A 23,496-nucleotide genomic window follows, 5' to 3' on the forward strand; every position below is an offset into this window, starting at 1 on the left:
CAAGATGTGCATTCATTCATAGACTAATAACCGCTTTTCTAGTCCATGAAATAACCTGAGAATTTGAATCTGGCAACAATGACTAACCTTGTGTAGAACAATGTCAAAAGGACCTTGCCTGAAAGAGGCCTAGTATGGTCAATTGCAACAAATAAAATCCCCTTCTTCCTGCACCACACTTTTAGAGGCATAGTTAGTAAAGTCAGCTAAAGCTGTAACTTTGATGAGATTATCGCATCATATCCAATACCCAAAAGAAAAAAAGGACCAACATTACATTGAACACATATCCAATCTGAAAAGCAGATAAAAATCGGTGATAAATCAGTGAACATAAACTTTTCAAAAAATAATTGACCAAAAAACAAGTTGGAGTGTCATACAACATTTAAGGCCAGAAAATATTTAGAGCCCAAGAGAGCAAGGAGTTCAGCTGATTTTATGTCCATTTGAAGCTGACAATGTTTTTGCTACTCGACTAGAATAAATCGATAGAATAAACAAAACAATATAAACAACACAATCTAGTGCTCTAATTAAAACAACTAAATGTCATTACTGGATTCAGACTGGAGCTACTGCATAAACATAGCCCTATAAAATGTGATGCATCTAACTGAATGACAGAGAGATATACCACACCTTATGATAACTCACACTTGGTGTGTAGAAAGAAACAATGAATTCTTTGTTTTGAGAATTTCTCTTTATGCTTTCATCCATAGAGTGGAGGCGAAAAACATATGTTCAGAGAAAATGTTTATACTGGTGACAGAAGATCAAAAGAAATAACTGCTAGCTCTGAACCGAGGTATTTCCACAAAATAGTGGGTCAAAAATTAGTGAATTTTAGAATGTAAAACTGGATTCTATGTTGCAATTATATATTATAGAGAGAAGCAAAAAACCATCCATTAGGATAAAATATATAGATCAGCAACATTTTCATCATCTATGAGGCACCATATGAAGTAAATCTATATTACAAAATATTTCTGGCACCCACAGTTCTTTACTAATGAGTAATTAAATTACTTTTTTATTCAAGACCTAAGCAAGTTATTATTATATTATTATTATTATTATTATTATTATTATTATTATTATTATATTATTATTATTATTATTATTATTATTATTTTAATAAATTTCAAGCATCCCACATTGCCCAGCATATAGTGGAAAATTTTAGCTTGGGGCAGTTTCGGTCAAAACAAAAGCACAACCAAACAAATAGAAGTAAAGTGATGCAACAAACAAAGATACTTGTATCATACAAAATATAACAAAAATTTTACAAATCTACTGCACAATATAAGACCAAATGGTCTTCCAGAAGAAATAGAATGATCAGAATAAAGCTTTTAAACCATGATACAGGTAAGGCTGTTTAAGATCCTAGAAACCTGTGCACATTGTTGATACTTGAACCAATTTCCAAGCATTAAAGAGAAGCATGAGCTAGTTGACGAAAATATTGGTATCTATAAAAGAAATGGCTACAGTTTTTTATCCAATGACACAACATGCAACAGGGCATTATAATACTTCTTCCTCAAGGACCACAGAATTAAATAATAATTTTTTAACTATATATAAAACAGAATATTCCAATTCAGGAAAAAAAAAAGTAGCTGGCAAATAGACTCTTCCAAACAGGGTCCACTTAAGATATGAGTAGGAGCCATTGTCAAGGATGAAAACAAAATGTAAGCAGCTAAAATCGATGGTTGCTGTTTATAATATCACTGTAGCCCCTCTCCGCTGTCACTTAAATGAATTGATTCCACCATTTCATATCAATTTTAAGGAAATTTTCCTTTTCTTTCATGCGAAGTTTTTCATAATTGACAGAAACTGCTTTACTTATCTCTGAACTGTGAGATAACAAATTGAGCAGACGTCATAAATAGTAAGCAAAGTAAACCACAGACAAAATTTTAGTTTGAACATATAAAGTAAGCAAAAGCTGTTCAATTAAGGTGTTCTCCATTTCAAGCAATGTGCATACCATGGGTTCTTATTGAATGAATCACATTATATATTTCATCTTGCAATAACAGAGGTAGAAAACTTCAAGAGAGAAAAGATTGAAAAATAAGAAGAAGAATTGACCAAGGAGATTCTTCGGGCCACTTGCAAGTTCGAAGTTTAATGCTTCAAGGAGATTTGGGTGGGAAACTCAAGAAATTAAAAGCAAAAATGTTTACGCACGGAATAAGAAAAACTTGCTTGCTAGCGTTATATATTAATTAAAAATCTAATCTTGATCCCATTACGGCTCACAACGTTAGGTTTACAAGTGATCATCTCAGATTTATAAGCTATCGTATCAGACGAATAGCTGAAAGTCACAATCACGCCAATGTCCACAAAACGCCTCCAAAATCCAAACTTTTTTCCCAAAAATTCGCCTTTTGCTCAAGATTTTACCTAGCCAACCCTTCCAGCTTCGGTTGCAAGAAGCTCTTGACCTTCTTCGATGTCAGGGCGTACCCCACGACGAGCTTCTGCTTCGGCAGAGGCGGCGGCAGAAACGAACACATCTCCTTCTCCTCCTCCTCATTCCTGTAAGAAATCTCCCCGTTCAACCTCATAACCAACCCCTACTACCCCACAACATAAATGAACCAAAACCCACAAGAATCCACACGTGAAACCCTAGAATGCCCGCGTCTCCAAGAGAAGCTACCCTTGATAGACCCTCCCGTCGATACAAATGCGATCCCACGGTTCTTCCAGTTCCACTACCGATGGAGATTAGGAGAAAAGGGAGATGAGAATCAAAGTTCCAAAACCCTAAAATAATTCCCGAACGCGAAGAGGTAAGGGAAGGAGGGGGAGGGAGAGAGCAGTGGCGGGGGAACGAAAGAGGCATGGCTGAGTATTTGTAGCACAAAGGGGCATCGCCATGCCACAAATCTTGTCCACGACGCGAACACTAGGCCCATTGCTACCCCGCATCAGGCTACACGTCTGTGGACGGTCATGAGTGCGGACGCGTGTCCCGCTGGTCCACCATCCGAAACGTTGTTCCCCTTTTTCACATCACTCGCCGTGGACCACCGACAGTACTCAATTCTATGCGAGCATACACATCCACCGTCCATTTCTTGATCAAAGCAATCAACGTCTCAAGATCAACGCCCACGATTCCCACTGCACTAGAAATCAATGGATGATAATTTTTTCACCAAAATTCATTGTGGCACCGGGTTAAGCAAGAAATATAGCGTGAGCCATAAAAAAATATTTGATTCACGAGCTAAATAAGAATTGAAATGATTTAAAATCAAAATTAAAATTAAAATAATTAAATTCTTCAAAATATTTAATTTATTATTAAAATTTAAATTAAAATTATAATAAAAATTTAAATTTATAAAAAAAAAAATAAAAAATAAATTTTATATAAATTAAATTATTTTCATACTATTTTGTAATCAGAATTAGAATCAAAATAAAATTTTTTTTAATTAAATGATTGGAACGAAAGTCACATATTTATATTTTAATTTTAACCAACACTTCTATCTTATAAAATATTTTAAAATCAAAACCGCACACATCGCGAAATTGTAATGCAATCTGGTGAGTTTCCATGTGAAGCCCGGAATAATGAATGTGATGCTTGTGGAAGATTCACACGAGAGTAGTGGGACGATCGAGGGCTTATCCAGTTATCCGTTCGATGGGATAAGACCACGTGCGTATAAATTCCTCTCTACGATGTATGAGACTAGCATGGGAAAAGAAAGCTGATCCGATGGTGAGGTGGGGTAAAAAAAACAAAAAAAATAAAAATAAAAGTTGGAAACATGTGCTGGACATGAGAGCGACCGCCACCGACGTTTTATTTTTTTCCAACGCAACCGCCAAAATAGAGCCGTTGGCCAGGATTGAGGAAAAAAATTGAGGGTTATCGCTTGCTTACTCCTGAGGCTCTAATGTATAGGTAGCTATCCTGGTAATTAATACGAATATAGCTATAAAAATATTGGCTATTGCTCAACAACCATGTTGGCCATTCAAAATCCGTTATGGAATGAGATTTTTTTATTAAAAAAATCTTATAAATTAGTTTGTCGATTATGTTTTTGCTCCATTATAATGGCTGGTATCTTTTTTTCTTTTTACTTTTTTTTTTGATATGTGGTACGTATAGGAGCCAGAAGCTGTATTAAAATGAAATTTGGTATGTTTACATAAGAAGTTCGAAACAAAATTGAAACAAAGTGATACAAAACTTAGAGAAATTACAAGGCAGATCAAAAAGAGGACACATGAAATGCCATGATACTTGAGATATAGCTGCAGAAAAAACATAGATTGTATCTGTTTCTGGCAGAAGCTCGGAATAGGTAAAGATTGTATCTGTTGTTGGGCGAAACAGTGATGAAGGGAATGCAGCAACATTTGAGTAGACCATTGGCAAATATAACAATATATGAGCAAGAGTTTTTCAAAGTAAAAGAATGGAACGAGGATCATAGTACATAAGCCCCAAGAAAATATATATATATATATATAACCTTGCAAGATATTGGCAAAAAGAACGCTGTGCAAAAAGTAAAGAATGCTGCTACAGCGCATCTGAAGATGACATGCATACCCAAGCAAGCCATAGTAGGAGAGGAATAAATCATGGGTAAACTGAATGCTAGAAGAGAGAAAATGCTGAATTAACTTTGCTTTGATGTAGCTGACAAAATCCATCCATCATTGTAGTACGAGAAAATGCAATAAAAGAGGCAGCCGTAGAAGCTTGAGAGATTGGCTTGGTAGAGGAGACAATAAATTATGGTTGGACTGGTAAGAGGTATAGCCATGCATAACCTTGTCCATGTCAGCAGAAGGTGCATAGCGCCTCAAAGTAGAGAGGTGCTGTTGGAACCAGATTTTTTTTTTTTTCCCTTCTTTGAATAGCATATAACAGCCAAGAATAGCAATAATAATAGTTTATCAATTACTAAGTGTTTAGAATGACTATTTAAAATTATATTAATAAGACCCATGTTTGTCAGATACCATTTTTCTTTTAAGACATATATACCAGGTACAATAATTAAAATCAAAGGAATTTATAGGTTATTGTTCATATTTATAGCATAACAAGGTTTTCCTACAATTTTTTATGATCCAAAAAATGGCTGCCATATTATTAAAAACTAGAAAAAGTTTATTAGAACTAAATAGTGTTACCCATATCTGTATGCTAGGCATTTAAAGCATTCTATAACATGGATCTCTTGGCCGAGGTGGGGCCATTTAGCTAGGATGATCTTTGGAACTTCTAAGGTCAAATTTCTTTTTGAAGATAAGATCCAATGACAGAAATATATTGTACTTATCTTTTCGGGTAGAAGGCGACTTATGCACCACAATATCTTTTTGGATTAAGGTAAGTGATACTCATCACGCACAGGTAGCTCCAATCTTGAAAGATAGAGTGGAAGAGAATGCTTTTCACCTTTAAGGTTGCTCACATCCACCACAAAAGCAAGCAAGCAGCGGATTGGCAACAGCACAAGATGGATAATGAAATTTTATTATTATATGTTGGGGAATACCCACCGACCGATCGACCGATGGCCGGAGGAACCGACCGACCGACTTACGGTCGAAGGGACCGACGACCGACAGTCGAAGGACCGACCGACCGATTTACGGCCGAGGAACCGACCGACCGACTTACGGTCGAGGGACCGACCGACGACGGTCGAAGACCGACCGACTGCGGAGAACCGACTGACCGACCGACGACCGGACCGACCGACTGACGGACCCATCACCGGCTAATATCGGCTCCGACCGACTGAGGATATGTCGGACGCACCCTTTCCGACCGACTGAACCCAGAGGTCTGATGGCCGACTCACGTAAGACTCGCCGACCAACGGAGGGCCCGACGCCACTCAGCTGGCCACCGACTCAGGGTCGGTCGACTCCTCCAATCGCCGTACAGCCGCCAGACCTTGTCAGTTCTGACAGCAACATGCGGCACGGCTATCTAAGGGCATTGTCCCGCCGAGGGCATTGTCAACCCTGGTGATTTGACAGCCCACGGCGACATGACACTTTCACGGCGACTCTGACAATCTACAGTGAGTTGACAATTCCTCACTTGTCTGCGCCATTAATGACGGCGCCATAGCCGTGCTCCACTATATAAACGGAGAAGGCAACAGTGCAAGGGATCCGACCCTCCCCACTTCTCACTTCAAAAACACAGGCTCGCTCCTCTCCCTCTCTCCCCTTCTCGATCGAGCTCCCTGTCTACATTTCACTGTTGCCCAGTCACCTCTCTGACTTGACCGTCGGAGGGTCCCCGTCGGAGCCGCCTCCAGTCAGTGTGGACTTCTCATTTTTGCAGGTGCTCGCTCCCCGACGATCGGACGACGAGGCGATTGGCCGCAACAGATTGGCGGCAGGAAGGGGGACAGCATGACAAAGACAAGAGCCAACGATCGAGAATCACCGGATCGACAAGGCGCTCTTCCCGCGGGAAGAGGCCTCCCCGCCACCGTCCGGGTGGCGGAGCCCAGCTCTCACACCCCGCGGTGACCACGGAGGCGCAGATCGCGGCCATCGTACGGCAGATGACCGTACTGACGGACGCAGTCAAGAGCCTCCAGCAACAACCGGACGGCCCGTCCGATGCCCTCCAGGAGCAGCCGCCGACGACCGCGCCGATCCCGTCGCCTCCGTGCGAGCGCCCTCAACAGCGCTCCCACGGAGAAGAGAGGAGCGGCCCTGGCGTGACGACCGACGGTCCCAGCAGCCCTCCCTTTCCCCGCTGGAATGGCAAGGAAGGAGAAACGACCGCGCACGCCGTCGGCCTCCCTCTCGGAATCTTTCGGAGACTCCACTCCCGGGGTCTCCCAGCATCGACGGCGGACGACTACGAGCGCCGGTTCGAGGAAATCGACCGCCGACTCGCCCAGTTGCAGATGGACGGCCAGAAGTCTTCGAACGACGTCGACTTCCAGACCGCCCAACCTCTCTCCCGACTGGTCCTCGACGAGCCGATCCCAGTCGGTTCAAATGCCGCACGTGGAGCCATACGACGGCTCCACCGACCCAGTCAACCACCTCGAGGGCTATAAAGCTCTCATGACGATTCAAGGGGCAACCGACGCTCTTTTTGCATCGGCTTCCCCGCAACGCTCCGCAAAGCTGCCAGGGCCTGGTACTCCGACCTCCGTCGGAAGTATCCACTCCTTCGGGCAGCTCGAGCACTCGTTCGTGGCCCATTTCAGCACCAGCCGAAAGTCCCGCGAACGTCGGACAGCCTTTTCTCTCTCAAGCAGGGGAAAATGAGACGCTCCGACACTTCGTGGCGCGATTCAATACGGCCACGCTTGAGGTCCGGGACCTCAACGAAGACATGGCTGTCTCAGCCATGAAGCGGGGCCTGAGGGCGTCCCGATTCACCTACTCTCTGGACAAGACCCTCCCCCGGACATACGCCGAGCTACTGGAGCGCGCGTACAAGTATATGCGCGCGGACGAAGGAGCGTCCGACCGACGCTTGGCCGAGCCCAGAGGCCCGAAAGAGAAGCGGAGGAAAGGTCGGGAGCCCGCCGAACCCAGCAGGCCCCCGACCGACAGTCGGGTCTCGCCACCCCGACGAATCCAAAAGTCACCCCGGCAACAGACTCGAGGCCGGCACGCCCCAGGTATGACTCCTACACTCCTCTCTCCGCTCCTCGTGCGCAGATCCTAATGGAGATCGAGGGGGAAGAATACCTGCGACGGCCTCCGCCTCTGAAGGCAAAAGGCCTCGACCGTCGGAAGTACTGCCGATTTCACCGAAGTCACGGCCACGACACCGAGCGGTGCATCCAGCTGAAGGATGAGATCGAAGCTCTCATCCGCCGGGGGTATCTCGGCAAATTTCGGAAGGGTCCGCCGACCCAACCAGTTGCCGATCGACGACCCCAGCCGACCGAAGAAGCGGCGAACAATCGCCGACGGCCGGAGTCATCAACATGATCTCCAAGCGGCTGGGCCCGGGGACATCTGCGGGAGGGGAGCCGACGAAAAGGCTGCACCCGGACGACGTAATCACCTTCACGGAGGACGACGTTCGGGGCATCCAGACTCCCCACGACGATACTGTTGTTGTGTCGGCGACAATAGCAAATTATGATGTAAAACAAATTTTTGTTGATAATGGAAGTTCGACAAATGTTTGTTTTACTCGACCTTCTCCCGGATGCAACTGTCAACTGACCGACTCAAGAGGGTCTCCATGCCCTTGATCGGCTTTGCCGGAGACGCCGTCACGACAGAGGGAGAAATCACCCTGCCCGTGACGGTCGGCACCGAACCACGGCAAAGCACGGTCCACTTAACTTTCGCGGTCGTCCAAGTTCCTTCGGCCTACAACGCCATACTCGGACGACCCGGATTGAACGCCCTCAGGGCAATCATCTCGACGTACCATCTCCTTGTTCGGTTTCCGACCAAAAATGGAATCGGGGAGATACGCGGAGATCAACAGCTCGTCCGACGATGCTTCCAAATCTTCGCTCAAAGCGACGAGTCGAGGGGTTCTCTGACAATCGACAAGCTGGACCAACGGGAGGAGGAAGAACGAGGTTCGCCAGCCGAGCAGCTCGAGGCGATCCCGATAGGAGAAAATCCCGACAGAAAGTTTGGGTCGGGTCCCAACTGCCCGACACCGAACTACGCCGACTGACGGAGCTGCTGACGGCCAATGCCGACATATTTGCTTGGTCGGCAGCAGATATGTCGGGCATCCCCCCAGAAACAATAACCCACCGACTCAACATCGACCCGACGATGAGGCCGGTGAGGCAGAAGAAAAGGTCCTTCGCTCCAGAAGGCAGAGGGCCATCGACGAAGAAGTGGACAAGCTACTTGAAGCAGGCTTCATCCGAGAATCCACGTATCCCGATTGGCTCGCCAATGTTGTCATGGTTAAAAAAGCCAACGGAAAGTGGAGGATCTGCATCGACTACACCGACCTCAACCGAGCCTGCCCAAAGGATAGCTTCCCACTTCCCAAGATCGACCAGCTGGTAGACGCGACGTCCGGATTTCGACTGCTCAGCTTCATGGACGCCTTCGCCGGATACAACCAGATCCGGATGGCGCCTGAAGACGAGGAGCATACCGCGTTCGTGACTCCCAAGGGCCTCTACTGTTATCGGGTGATGCCCTTCGGACTGAAAAATCCGGCGCCACCTACCAGCGACTTGTCAATAAGGTCTTCAAAGACCAGATCGGGCGCAACATGGAGGTGTACGTGGACGACATGCTGGTGAAAAGCGCGCAGATCCCGGACCATGTTCAGGATCTCGAGGAGACCTTCCACACCCTTCGACGGCACCGAATGAAGCTCAACCCGACCAAGTGTGCTTTTGGGGTGACCTCAGGGAAGTTCCTCGGATTCCTCGTTTCTCAGAGAGGGATTGAGGCCAACCCTGAGAAGATAAAGGCAATCCTCGACATGCGTCATCCGAACACCAAGAAGGAGGTCCAACAGCTGAACGAAAAATTGTCGCTCTTAGCCTATTCATTTCTCGATCAGCCGAAAGGTGCCTCCCATTTTTCAAAACTTTGCATCATGCAAATGGGTTTTCTTGGTCGGATGAGTGCCAACAGGCCTTCGAAGACCTGAAGAGGTACTTGGCTTCCCCACCGCTGCTCGTAAAGCCGCAGGTCGGGGAAACCCTGTATCTCTACTTGGCCATGTCTTCTGAGGCGATCAGTTCGGTGCTCGTCCGAGAAAACGAGTGCCGAACCCATCAACCTATCTACTACACCAGCAAGGTGCTCCACGGCGCAGAGGCCAGATACTCGGAGACGGAAAAGATGATTTTTGCCCTGACCGTCTCCGCGCAACGACTCCGTCCATACTTCCAGGCCCACGCCATAGTGGTGCTCACCAACCAGCCCCTGAGGGCGATACTGCGCCGACCCGACACATCTGGACGACTTGCGAAGTGGGCGATGAAGCTCAGTGAGTTCGACATTCAGTACCGACCAAGGCCTGCCCTGAAAGCTCAGGTCTTGGCCGACTTCATCGCCGAATGCCCGACAACCGACCAAGGGTCGGGAGCTGAAGACCCAGGACGAGATGCGGTCTCTGAGCCAGACCTGATCTCCACCTGGGTACTCCACATCGACGGAGCCTCAAACGCTCAGGGAAGCGGGGCCGGGCTCCTGCTCACGAATTCGGATGGGGTGGTCACCGAGTACGCCCTCCGGTTTGACTTCAAGGCCTCCAACAACCAAGCCGAATACGAGGCACTCCTCGCCGGCTTGAGGATGGCAAGGGAGCTGGGCACCGACAGCCTCCGGGCATTCTCCGACTCTCAGCTGATCGTGGGGCAGGTCAAGGGCGAATTCGAGGCGCGAGATCCGACCATGGTCAAGTACCTTCAAAAAATGAAGGACCTCGTGGCACGCCTCAAGTATTTCGAAATTTTCCACATCCCTAGGTCGGAGAATGCCTGTACCGACGCACTCTCCAGACTGGCAACTTCGGCCTTCGACTCCTTGGGTCGGACGTTCGTGGAGAACCTCGAGCACCCGAGCATCGATCGGGTCGACGAGGTACTGCAGCTGACATCCGAACCAAGTTGGATGGACCCGATCATTCGGTATCTGACCGACGGGATCAGTCCCGAAGATCCCACGGAGGCCAAGCGACTCCGATGGTCGGCCTCTCAATATGTCATCATGGATGGCCGACTCTACAAGAGGTCTTCTCCCTTCCCCTGCTTAGGTGTTTGGGACCGACCGACGCCGACTACGCTCTCCGAGAGGTTCACGAAGGAATTTGCGGGAATCACTTGGGGGGCAAGTTCCTGGCCTACAAAGTCCTGCGACAAGATTATTACTGGCCTACCATGAAGAGGATGCAGCCGAGTTGGTCCGGAGGTGCGAGCCATGTCAAAAGTATGCCAATATTCAACACCAACCGGCCAGCCAAATTGCCCCTATTGTCGCTCCGTGGCCCTTCGCCCAGTGGGGGATCGACATTCTCGGTCCTTTTCCACCAGCGTCGGGCCAGAGGAAGTTCATCGTTGTCGCCATCGACTACTTCACCAAGTGGGTGGAGGCCGAACCATTGGCGCAGATCACCGAGCGGAAGATGGAGGACTTTATCCAGAAATCCGTCATCTTCAGGTTCGGATTGCCGCACACCATCATCACCGACAACGGACGGCAATTCGACAACCAGGACTTCAGAGACTTCTGCGCCAGGTTCCACATCAGGCACCGACTGACTTCAATCGGGCACCCCCAGTCCAACGGCGAGGTCGAGGTGACCAACCGAACCTTGCTCCACGGACTCAAGACCCGACTAAACGAAGCCAAAGGTCTCTGGGTCGACGAGCTGGGCTCCTTCTGTGGGCTTACCGAATGACACCCCGCGTTCCGACCGGAGAATCGCCTTTCAGTTTGGCCTACAGAATGGAGGCCATGATCCCGCTGGAGATTGGCCTGCCATCTTCAAGGGTCGAGCGGTATCGAGAGCTGGACAACTTCGAGAGTCGGAGGGCCGATCTAGACCTCCTCTCCGAACTGCGGGACGAGGCCCAAATTCGCATGGCTTCGTACCGACAGAGGGTCGCTCGGTATTACAACGCCAAGGTCAGACCAAAGCTTTTCAGGCCTGGTGACTTGGTCTTGAGGAAGGCAGAAGTGTCGAAGCCCTTGGACCAAGGGAAGTTGGCTCCAAAATGGAAAGGGCCCTACAAGGTAGCCGACACTTATGGTCCGAGAGCTTACCGACTGGAGACCCTTGAGGGAAAATCCATTCCCCGAACTTGGAACGCCAACAACTTGAAGCTGTATTACCAATGAACTTTGTAATTCGATAGTCGGAGTACAAATTCAGTTTGAAAGTTCGGAGTTTTAACTCTTCGACTAATGATCGGTGCTCATCAAGGTCAAGCCCCGACATGCCAAGGTGGACTTAGTATCCTCCTGGAACCAACGGCCTTATCGCCGGTGATCCATCGGACTCTTGCGAGGACCGACTCATCTACATGGATGGGAGTCGACACTCCTTCGACGATCGATGGTCGACGATGCATCAGACCCTTACAAGGATCGATGAACCCTTATTGACGGGAGTTGACACTCCTTCGACGATCGACGGTACGTCGGACCCTTTCAAGGATCGATGCACCCTTACGGACGGGAGTTAACACTCCTTCTACGGTCGAACTTTCGGGCCAAACCATCGGCTGACAAGCCGATCGGGCCCGACCAAAGAGAGGCGAAAAGCCCACGCGACTGTCGTCGCGACTCCCGACCAGGCTACGGCCGGTCGAAGGATATTCGGCTTACCACCGTCTATCGCACGACGCGACCTTAGTCGCATCCACGACTTGCCGACCGACCCACGGCCGGCCGGACGATATTCGGCTTACCACCGTATATCGAGAGATACAGAATGAATACCCGACGCAAGAGCATGGGGATCCGACTTATTGTCGTTCCCCCGACACTGCGCCGGACGACATTCGACTGAACGCGTCTATGGAAGCCCGACTACCGAACCTTTACCAGGTTCGGTCGGCTCCCGACTCAACAAGACGCGCCCGACTGATGAGCTCGACTATCAGAAGCTGACCCAAAGTCGGGACTTACCCTTCCTTCGTAGCGGCACGAGTTGCCAAACGTCCTACCGACTTATGTGAGTTAGCGACTTACACAAGTTAATGACTCACTAAGGTATTCAACTATACATTCGGAAGAAGGAGACAAAGGGAAAGCAGAAGAAATTTTCATTCAAAATTTTCATTCAAAATGTACAAAGTCGGGTCGAAGCCCGATTACATGTATTTCAAAAAAAAATAGAAAAGCAAAGGAAAATCGGCATGGCCCGATCACCCATCTGAGTCGATCTCCTCGACCGACGGGAGATCGGGGATGACTGGTGTGTCGGCCACGAGTGGAGCCGGGTCGACGGCTGAGGCTGGTCCTTCGGTCGGCGGGGGACTGGCAGTCGGCGCCGCTTCCTCCGGGACGACTTCCTCCGCAGCAACTACGCCTCCCGACGGCTGGTCGGCCATCTCCTCGGTGGCTTCCTCCTCGGCCCCCGATGGGACGATGCTGCTAAGGTCAAGCTCCGGATACAAGGCCCGAACTGCCTCCCGACCGTCCTCGTACCCCACCCGGTACGAGGCGAAACCCGACTCGAGCATCTCCTCCCGATATTGGTCGGAGACCCGGAAGTCTTCAACCGCTCGGTCGGCCGACTCCCTCGCCGACCTCGCCTCTTCCTCCGCCCGGCCGAGTGACTCCCTCGCCGACTCTGCCTCCGCCTTTGCTATGTCGGCGTCGGCTTGGGCGATCGAAAGCTCCTCCTCGGCCTTGGCGAGCTTCTCCAGGCTCACCCGAAGCTGCTCGCGCTCGCCTTGGAGTTCGGCGGTGGCGTCGTCCCGTTCGTGCCGAAGACGACGCACGGCCCGACCCTTATGTCTGGCCTCCTTCTTGACCGACCTAAGCTCAGACCCGAGCCGGGAGACCTCGTCTACAAACTTGGCCTCCCGATCGGCGACTGCTGAAGATGGTCGACCAACATCGCCTTCTCGGCTTCGGCCGCTGCCGACTTCTCCTTATAAGCGGCCCGGACGTTACCGAACCTCCGATACCCGGCCTCCAGTTCCGACATTGTATAGATCAGCTGCCGATTGCAAATGCTTCGTCAGGATCACGTAATGAGAAAAATTTCTAAGGAAAAGAGAAGGTGATGCGAAGCTTACCTCGACCATAGTCGGGTAGAACTTGGACAGCATCTCGGTTACCTGTCGAGATCTCAGCGACTCCACGTCGGCCGGAAGGAGGATCCCCTGGCACAACCTTCTCGCCAGGTTATGGTCGGCCAACGCTGACGCACCCTCGGGGAACTGTGCGCTGGGCGGCACAGATCGGCTCCCCGACCTTGTCTCGTCCGCGGGGTCCATCGGGGCTTTCCCTCGATCGGCCGCCCCGACCGACGGAACCGGCAGCGAGGGGATGCTCGAAGCAGAACCAGCACCCCCCGCTGCGGCCACAGGCACGCCGGAATGATGTTCGGTTTTCCGAACGACATCCGGCTCCACCACCTCCGGTGATGCCGCCGACGCTCCTTCGGCTGCCTCCTCCACCGGCCTCTCCTCCGTACGAGCCGCCGGCGTCGCGAGCGCGATGACGGGCTCCGACTGATCGGTCACCGACGCTTCGACAATCGACGCCGCTGGAGCAGGCTTCTTCGGGGGGCGTGAAGGTCCGGCCCCCGATGCTGGCCTCTTCCTCGTCGCGAATCGTCGAATCTCCATGTCTGTCGGCCGCATTCTTGGAGGTGTCCCTGCAATACCGACAAAGGTGTTAACTAAAGAACCGGACTAAGGGTCGGATGAAAAGGAGACCGGGAAATCGGACGATACCTAGTCGGGGGACCAAGCTTAAGTCGGCGTCATAGAGAGCTTGTTCGGTAACAAGCTCCCTCTGCTTCGGGACCGACATATCTTTTAGTCGGTGGAAGTCCTCCCGATCGTCCGCTTCCACCCGACTGTTGTCATTGGCTTCGGTTCGGGGCACGCCCCAGTGAGAAGGAAAGCCCCAAGAAGATGAAGAAGAAACAAAGAAGAATTGGTTCTTCCACCATGGATGGACGATGGAAGACCGGTGATAAAGGAAAGACCCTTTCGGGGGTTTAAGAGCCACCACCCTCGGGCTTTAGGGTGGGGTCGGAGCACAAAGAAGGCCCGGAAGAGAGAAATACGAGGGTTGGTCGGCAAGAGCTGACACAACAATGCAAAACTGATGATGAGGCGGACAGAGTTCGGCGCTAGCTGCGCCGGACAGAGTCCGTAATAGTTCAGAAGATTCCGGACGAACTCCGGAATCGGGAGCCGAAGACCCGCCGAAGGTCCTCGACGTACAGCGCCAGCTGACCGGGCGCGGGCTGTTAACCCGACCGCCGGCCCCTGGGGCGGACAGTTGAAACTGCTCCGGGATGCAATATTGCTCCCGAAGCCGATCAACATTCGGCCCCGAAAGCGAGGAAGCCTCATCTTCCGGAGTCGATCGGAGTCGTCGGTCGGGTTCCCCGATCGAGCTCCCTGAGTCGGATTCCTGGCCATTGTACCGGAACCAAATGGGAAAGAAACAGAGAAGAGGAAGAAGGTGAGGAAGACGGAAGATGGACCACGAACCGGAGAAACTCCTCTGGAAGCAAGAAAGCTCTGCCCGCGACGACTGAGAAATCGCCCGGACAGAGTTTCGGCAGCAAAATGACAATGGTGGGGTCTTGGGTCCGAGAGGTCCTATATATATAGGCCCGTCCGACGGCCAAGATGACTCCGCGCCGACCGAAGCTCCACAGATGCGCGACACGCGGCGGCCTCCAGGTGGCTGAGGATTCGGCGCGCCCCATCCCGGGACGGCCGCACCGCCCATATTAAATGCGGGGGGCGCCGGCCAACCACCTTCGACACGCGGCACGCGCGGACGCGGTTCCGCATTTATGCGCCCGCACTGATTCGCGTTCCCGATGGGACACCTGACAGCGCCCCACACTCCCACGATCGCGCCGGATATCCGGTCGTTGACGCCGTATCGTCCGACGCCCGATCTCCTGACACCGACGTAACGTCTGACGACGACAAGACGCGACGTCTGACACCTGACGCCGACGTGACATCTGACACCGACTAGACGTCCAGATCGCTTGGCATTTATGAGACATCTGACCTCGGATCAGCCGGCGGTACGGTCAGATCTGTGCATACGACAACCCCACTCCTAGTCGCCCAGGATTGCTGCCCGAGTAAGAGCATCGGCCAGCTCACCATCCGACTTAGGAGTGGAGGGGGGCAACTGTTGGGGAATACCCACCGACCGACCGACCGATGGCCGGAGGAACCGACCGACTGACGGCCGACCGACCGACCGACGGCCCGACCGACCGACCGACGGTCGGACCGACCGATCGACGGCCCGACCGACCGACTGTCGGTCCGACGACCGACCGACTGTCGGTCCGACCGACCGACCGATTGGCGGTCGGAGCGACCGACTGACGGACGCCATCACCGGCTAATTATCGGCTCGCGACCGATTGAGGATATGTCGGACGCACCTCTTCCGACCGACTGAACCCAGAGGTCTGATGGCCGACTCATGTAAGACTCCCCGACTAACGGAGGGGTCCGACGCCACTCAGCTGGCCACCGACTCAGGGTCGGTCGACTCCTCCAATCGCCGTACAGCCGCCAGACCTTGTCAGTTCTGACAGCAACATGCGGCACGGCTATCTAAGGGCATTGTCCCGCCGAGGGCATTGTCAACCCTGGTGATTTGACAGCCCCACGGCGACATGACACTTTCACGGCGACTCTGACAATCTACAGTGAGTTGACAATTCCTCACTTGTCTGCGCCATTAATGACGGCGCCATGCCGTGCTCCACTATATAAACCGGGAAGGCAACAGTGCAAGGGATCCGGCCCGCTCCCCCACTTCTCGACTTCAAAAACACAGGCTCGCTCCTCTCCCTCTCTCCCCTTCAGGATCGAGCTCTCTGTCTACATTTCACTGTTGCCCAGTCACCTCTCTGACTTGACCGTCGAAGGGTCCCCGCCGGAGCCGCCTCCGGTCAGTGTGGACTTCTCGTTTTTGCAGGTGCTCGCTCCCCGGCGATCGGACGACGAGGCGATTGGCCGCAACACCCACAAATAAACCAGGCAAGATTTTTTGTAAGTTTACTGTGACCTTAAATGTGACAAGGTCTAGCTTGCATGGGGCAATGCTTGCAATTATCAAAAAAGGGAGAACATGCCACCATATTACAATAAGATCGCATGAATCTTAATATCTATTTGGATGGGAGGTGAAAATGGACAAACTTTAACTACTCACATGAAATAGAACTGCGTTATATGTAACTAGCTTTTGTTTGTCAGGCCTGTTGCCATATATTGAATAGGACCACTGTTTGGGTGTGTGCAGCACAAAACGCAAGTAGATGCCTATATTAAAGCTCTGCATGCTTTTCTGTATTTTTTTGGCAGAGAAAATAGTTGAAGTTTGCCTAAGTGGCTCGATCATACCTATTCAATTGAAAATCTAATTCAAATCACTTTCTCATGCTGGCCGAAGGGGAATTGAGTCTAAACAATAGTCAGTTCATCAAAAAAAGAAAATTACATCCCCATTTTGGGGTGTACCTACAAGGCGAAAGAAAGATTCATTTTTTGCAGGAATCCACTGTTAGATCATCAATTGATCATATTTTGATATATGCGGCCAGTGAAAGATACAATGATGGCTTCATGCGAAGGAAGATGAGTCCTCCTGTCACGTGAAACATACAACCATTAAGATCTCGTGTGGTGCAGGGACCATACCACAAAATACCGGGCAGCTCTTGATGGCCGACATCATGGGAAGGATGGCATCAAACAACATGCATATTGCATCATGGATGACACAGCACGCGCTCATGAGCTGCATTATGGACCATTTTGTTGATAGCTTTATATTAAGGGCTGCACAGCGTTCTATGATGCGGCCGTGCACCGTAGAAGATCTGCCGTCGGCCAAAAATCTACTAATTCAAATTGCTTGATTCAGAAATCTAAATATTTTAAATTTTATCAAATTAATTTTTAAATAAAAAAAAATAATATAATATTATCCATCCGAATCTATTTTCGTATCCGATCAATCCGAATATGGATAAAAATTTCAAGATCTGACTAATATCCATATTCATATTCATATCCGTAAAAAAAAAATAGATATAGATATGGATGAACAACTTCCGATCCGTATCTAAATATTCGAATCTACATATAATCTTATATAATTTTATATATCACTTATTAATTTTTTAAAAAATATACAATATATAAATATATTATTAACTTGATTTATCATATATTTAACAATATCTTGTATTCTGTAGTTATAAAATTTAAATATTTTAATTATATCTATAATTATATTTATATTTTTAATATTCAAATTATATCTATATTTATTTAAAATAAATATAAATATAATTTTTTATTTAAATAATATATATATTTTTATTTTTATTTATTAAATAAAATAAATATGAATGCGAATATATTGATATGCAATCCGTATGGGATCCGATTTCAATCCTATTCCCAGACAAACTAAAAGCTGCTGTGTCTGCAAGTTGTTACACAACTTTTAATGTTAACGGGGGTTGGATGGCTACTTCCTCTTCCCTGACTTCATTTCAAACCTTTTCCCATGAAGGTACGGGTTGCCGTTCGTGTCACCCAACAACATGCTTTTTTCGACGATCAACGGCACGGGGGCGGTGTTGGAGGCAGTGTATGTGGTGATCTTCATCATCTACGCGCCCCAGAAGGTGAGATCCATGATGCTTGGCCTCTTCGCCCTCGTCGTCACTCTTTTCGCCGCTGTCGCCCTCGCCTCCCTCCTCTTCCTCCATGGCCAGACTCGCAAACTCTTCTGCGGCTTTGCCGCTGCCGTTTTCTCCATCTGCATGTATGCCTCGCCACTCTTCGTCATGGTAAAAAAGCTCTACCTTCCTTCTTCTTCTTCTTTGTTTTCCCATTTTCCTGTTTACCATATGAGACTGTGTGAAACTCTCTTGGCCTTGTGGACTTGGTTATGATTTAGTATGAAAAATGCTTTTTTTTTTTTTTTTTTTGGCCCCCTAAAAGATACGAAGAGATCTTTTCTTCTGGTAAGCTACCTTTTGCTTTAGGAAAAAATTAGAAAAGAAATTAATCATTTTGCAAATATATATCAGGAGATGATGGTTCCCACCCGTGCTTTTTTTTCTTTTTTTCACTCTACCACGTACCACTCCACTGAAAAGGTGAAAAGGTGAAAAATAAAATGGGAGAATTGTAAAACAAGCAGACAAAACTCAGAAACAAAAATCCAGAACAGGACAATCCAGCGATGAGCCACGAGGACGCTGCCCAGCTCAAATTGAGAGGACATCCAACTGGAAGTGGTCCCACACTATTTTTTGCCCCCTTAAAAATTATTCCACTTACGGTAAGCATGGTGAAGCCTTGTCTGCTAGGCTTCTAGCAATTTGAATTCACCGAGTGTTGGTATTCAAGTTGCTTCTTGTGTTAAATGGGAACATATGATGACATATATGCTGGCTAGCTCATGAAATTTGCTCGCAGCTTAAGTTAAAAGCTTTCTTCTTCCCCCCCAAAAAAAAAATTGTTTAGTTTTTCCAAAGAAAAAAATAAATCTATTTGTTAATAGGCTCTAATGTTTGATGCAGAGATTGGTGATCCGAACTAAAAGCGTGGAGTTCATGCCTTTTTTTCTTTCGTTGTTTGTGTTCTTGTGTGGAACATCTTGGTTCATCTTCGGACTACTTGGTCATGATCCTTTTATTTCGGTAATCTATTTCTTAACCTTGTGATGTCCTAATTATGCATGTTTATTGCATTATATTTTTTTTCCTTTTTTTTCTTGAAAATAATATTTTTAGTTCCATCAGTCATTTAAAAGAAATGATGCAAAATTAATCCAAAAAAAATAGGATGATGCAAAGAGTATCCCTGTTGAACCTTTCGGGGAACATTTGAAGGAGAACCAGGGTTGAAACATGCATTCTCCTCTATTTGGTAGAAACGTGAAGCCGCTAGCCCAATATGCAACATGGACCCAGTATCCTCTGTCGTGCACCACTATTTGCACTTAGAGGTGGACAATAGGCCGTGCCTCACATGGCACGGTCCAGACCCATCGGACTGAAGATTTAACAGGCTGTATTAGACATGACCATATAGTAAACGAGCCATGTCGGATACAGTCCATTTAAACAAAATTCCTGACTCGACACAACCCTAGACCCAGAGGTGATAGATCGTGCCAAGTACAGCCCGTTGGCCTACTAAACCTAACGAGTCTTTTTAATTTTTAAAATATAAAAATAAAAAATATTAAGCAATAAAAATATATAAGAAACAGATGATATAAAATGAAAAAATTATATCTTTAATCCACTAATATTTATAATATTAATACATATTAAAATTAAAAAAATTTAAAAAAAAATTGAAAGAAAATCAATGAATGATAAATTTTTTTTAAATTAAAAATATGAGAAAAATTTTATTTTTTAGAATTATTAAAAAAATAAATAATTTAAAAATATAATGAGAATCTTATTTTGCACGAGGACCACAATCAAGAGCCCATAATAGATATAAACGAGCCGTGCCTCTTATGGGGGTCAGACCAGCACACAAGCTGGGTCGTGTCTAGCTCGCAGGCCAGGCCAGGCCAGTCCAAACCCTTATGGACAGTAACAGGTCTAAGCCGCAGACCACAAAACCCTCAGTCTAGTCCGATCTTTCTATACGTGCCGTATCTGCACAGACCATTACTGTAGCTCGTGTTGGGCCGGGCCGTGGAATGGACAGTTTGGTCGGCGCCCATGTCTATTCTACTCTACAATATGATCCACTTTTTTGCCCATCCAAAGAGAAATATAGTAGTTAACAACATGCATATGTTACCACAACATCATATTAAACAACCACTATATCTTTAAAGCTGGCATGCGTAAATGGAGCATAGGTTCTCTATAGTATTTATGATCCATGGATGGTGAGGTGCATCGTGCGTACCATCCATTGCACGATGGAGGACTGTATGCGGCCATGCGTGGTGTGCATCTTAAGGTTGCATCCATCCGTGATTGTCCATCATGCAATGGATGGTGTGCGAGACGCATTGCACTATATGGTATACAGCAGAGGATCTTAAGTCGTGTAAATGCTGGCCAATTAGAGTAAGTCAAGTGGTTGGATTTCTGCAGATGCAGTGCATTTATAACACAAGCACATACTGCGAACACTAGCACAAAACAAATAATATATAGTCCAACGCTCGCACATCTTCTCCTCTCTATCAGGAATTAGTTCTAAGTTGGAATCTTAAGAACTGCTTCTGCAAGTATTTAACGTAGTAATCTTCCATCACTTATATGAAGTCCCATCATTCCCCCAAAATTAGTGCTTGGACTTGAACCAGGCCTTGAAGTCACACAAGCCCTGCTTAACAAATTAATTTCTCGGTGTAATGGTTTTTACTCATGCAGGTGCCTAACGGGTGTGGGAGTGTCCTCGGAGCAATGCAACTCATCTTGTACGCCATCTACAGGAACCACAAGGGAGCAGCCACCGGCGAGGACTCGGTGGAAGTGAGCAAAGCTAAGAAGGCCCAGAACTTGGTGGCCAACCAAGTGGAAGAGACGATGCTGGAGGGTGGCCAAAGGCTTCCTGCCTCCTGCTAGTTGCAGTGGCAATTGTATGAAGCTCTATGTGGCCGCGATTATGTGCTCGACTTCTTGCAATAATGGATGCATCGAGTGCGTGAATGACTGAAGTTCCTGTTCTCATACTTCCGATCTCTCTCTCCCACCTCACTAAAGTCCACCTTTGTCCAACTTGGATCTATATATAATTTTCGATCCCTCGAAAAAATAAAAGTGCACCAATTTAGTTTTAAAAAATATAAAAAAAATAAAAATTGGGCCAACCGCAAAGAAGAGTGGATTTATGCACAAGTGATAGAGAAAACTCTTTATGTAGATGGAATCATGGTTATCCACTAACAATACCTCCCTTTGATATGCATTGCATGAGGCCTAAGATACATATGTATTAAGTATAATAATTGTTAAGCTAAGTCAATCGACCTCCGACTCAAATCAACCAACCTCCGACATCTGACTCAATAAAAGTCAACCGATCGAACATACAACTACGACTATGCATCGACTGACACCGACCCATAGTCGGCGAACTGATTGGCACTCGGCTACTACCGACCAATAGCAGAACAATCTCCGACTTGAGACCATCGGTATACCAGAACTACTAGCCGATGGTCACTCGGATATTCTATCGATATATCAAGATAACCGACATACAGTCGGCCAATCTGCTCAGCGTGCTATAACCGTTATGAACGGTTATCAACTACGTGTCACGGTAATTACTGAAAATTAACAACCCACTAACTCCATAATTATGATCCGATAATTTATCGTCATAAAAAGCGGAACCACATGCTCGATGGTTACATCAGATTTATCTATAAAAGGAGGGTAAGGGAACAATACTGGTAAGACACTTTTGGCTAGAGCTCTGCTACTCAAATCTACTACTGTTCACCAATTTTCACTTTGACTTAAGCATCGAAGGGTCCTCACTGAACACAACTCTGGTATGTGATGATGCTGTTTTATAGGTGCTCATCACTGACGACAGACGATAGAAAATTGATCGCAACAGATTGGCGTGCCAGATAGGGGCAAAATCTGCAATCAATCATGCTGAAAATCAGAGCCCAACTTTCAACTGGTTCGGTGAGGTACTCTTCCCGTAGGGAAGATCCTCCTCCTCCACCTCCGGTAGCAGAGCCTAGTTCCCGCATCCCGTGGTCACCACAGATGCCCAGATCACTGTACTTGTACCGCAGATGAATATTCTAGTGGAGCTGTCAAAAGCCTCCAACAACAGTAAATCCAACAACAGCAACAGCTGCCGGCAGAACAACTGGTGGCACAGTCAATATCTTCCAGGCACAGCCGCCGTCCTCCACGATAATCACCTTCTTCCTCTCTGGAGCGACCGTCTCGATACTTCCACCGAGACGGACGACCACATTCTTGGTACTCTCATCGTGCCACCCACCACTTGCGGCGTTCTCCCTCTCCTTCCCATCTCTATAGTGTTAAGAAGGGGAAACGGCCGCGGATGCCTTCTGCTTCTCCTTCAAATTCGTCGGGAGGTTCCACCCCCGGAGCCTCCCGACAACAGCAGTTGGATGACTACGAACATAAGTTTCGAGAAATCGAGCACCGACTTATCCGACTTCAGATGAAAGGTCAGAAATCCTCTAACGACTATGACTTCCACACCGTCCAACCTCTCTCTCGATACATCTTGGACGAGTTGATCCTGTCTCAGTTCAAGATGCCACAGGTGGAAGCATACGACGGCTCCACCGATCCAATCGACCACTTAAAGAGCTATAAAGCTCTCATGATGATCCAAGGGGCAACCGATGCCTCTTATGCATTGGCTTCCCAGTAACTCTTTAGAAAGCTGCTCGAGCCTGATATTCTGAGCTTCAATCAGAAAGCATTGATTCTTTCAAACAGCTCGAACATTCTTTCGTGGCTCACTTCAGTACTAGCCGAAGGTCGTCACGAACATCCGACAGTCTCTTCTCAGTCAAATAAGGAGAGACTGAGACTTTAAGAGACTTTGTGGCCCATTTTAATACGGCCATGCTTGAGGTCAGGGACCTCAACAAAGACATAGCCATATCAGTCACGAAGAGGGGTTTGAGGGGATTCAAGTTCACCTACGTTTTGGACAAAACTCTCCCCTGGACCTATTCTAAACTTCTTGAATCCGCGTACAAGTACATCTACGCGGACGAGGCTGCTTCTGACCGGCGCCAGACAGAAGG

At 48.0% G+C, this 23,496-nt stretch overlaps 1 protein-coding gene across 1 annotated transcript in view; it reads left to right on the forward strand.

Annotated features, from left to right (window-relative positions):
- The window catches only part of LOC105045219 (bidirectional sugar transporter SWEET1a), a gene marked incomplete at its 5' end in the record, with an annotated part of 24,244 nt that extends 2,752 nt beyond the window's left edge, over window positions 1-21,492 (forward strand). Inside the window, 3 exons of the mRNA XM_010923413.2 lie at window positions 18,265-18,544; window positions 19,283-19,402; window positions 21,113-21,492. Of these exons, the coding sequence (XP_010921715.2) occupies window positions 18,265-18,544; window positions 19,283-19,402; window positions 21,113-21,307 (595 nt within the window). The remainder of the gene's footprint in view (window positions 1-18,264; window positions 18,545-19,282; window positions 19,403-21,112) is intronic.
- Between the last annotated feature and the right edge of the window lie 2,004 nt (window positions 21,493-23,496).

The sequence above is a fragment of the Elaeis guineensis genome, chromosome 8 (genome assembly GCF_000442705.2).
Source record: "Elaeis guineensis isolate ETL-2024a chromosome 8, EG11, whole genome shotgun sequence".
NCBI classification, from domain to species: Eukaryota; Viridiplantae; Streptophyta; class Magnoliopsida; order Arecales; family Arecaceae; genus Elaeis; species Elaeis guineensis.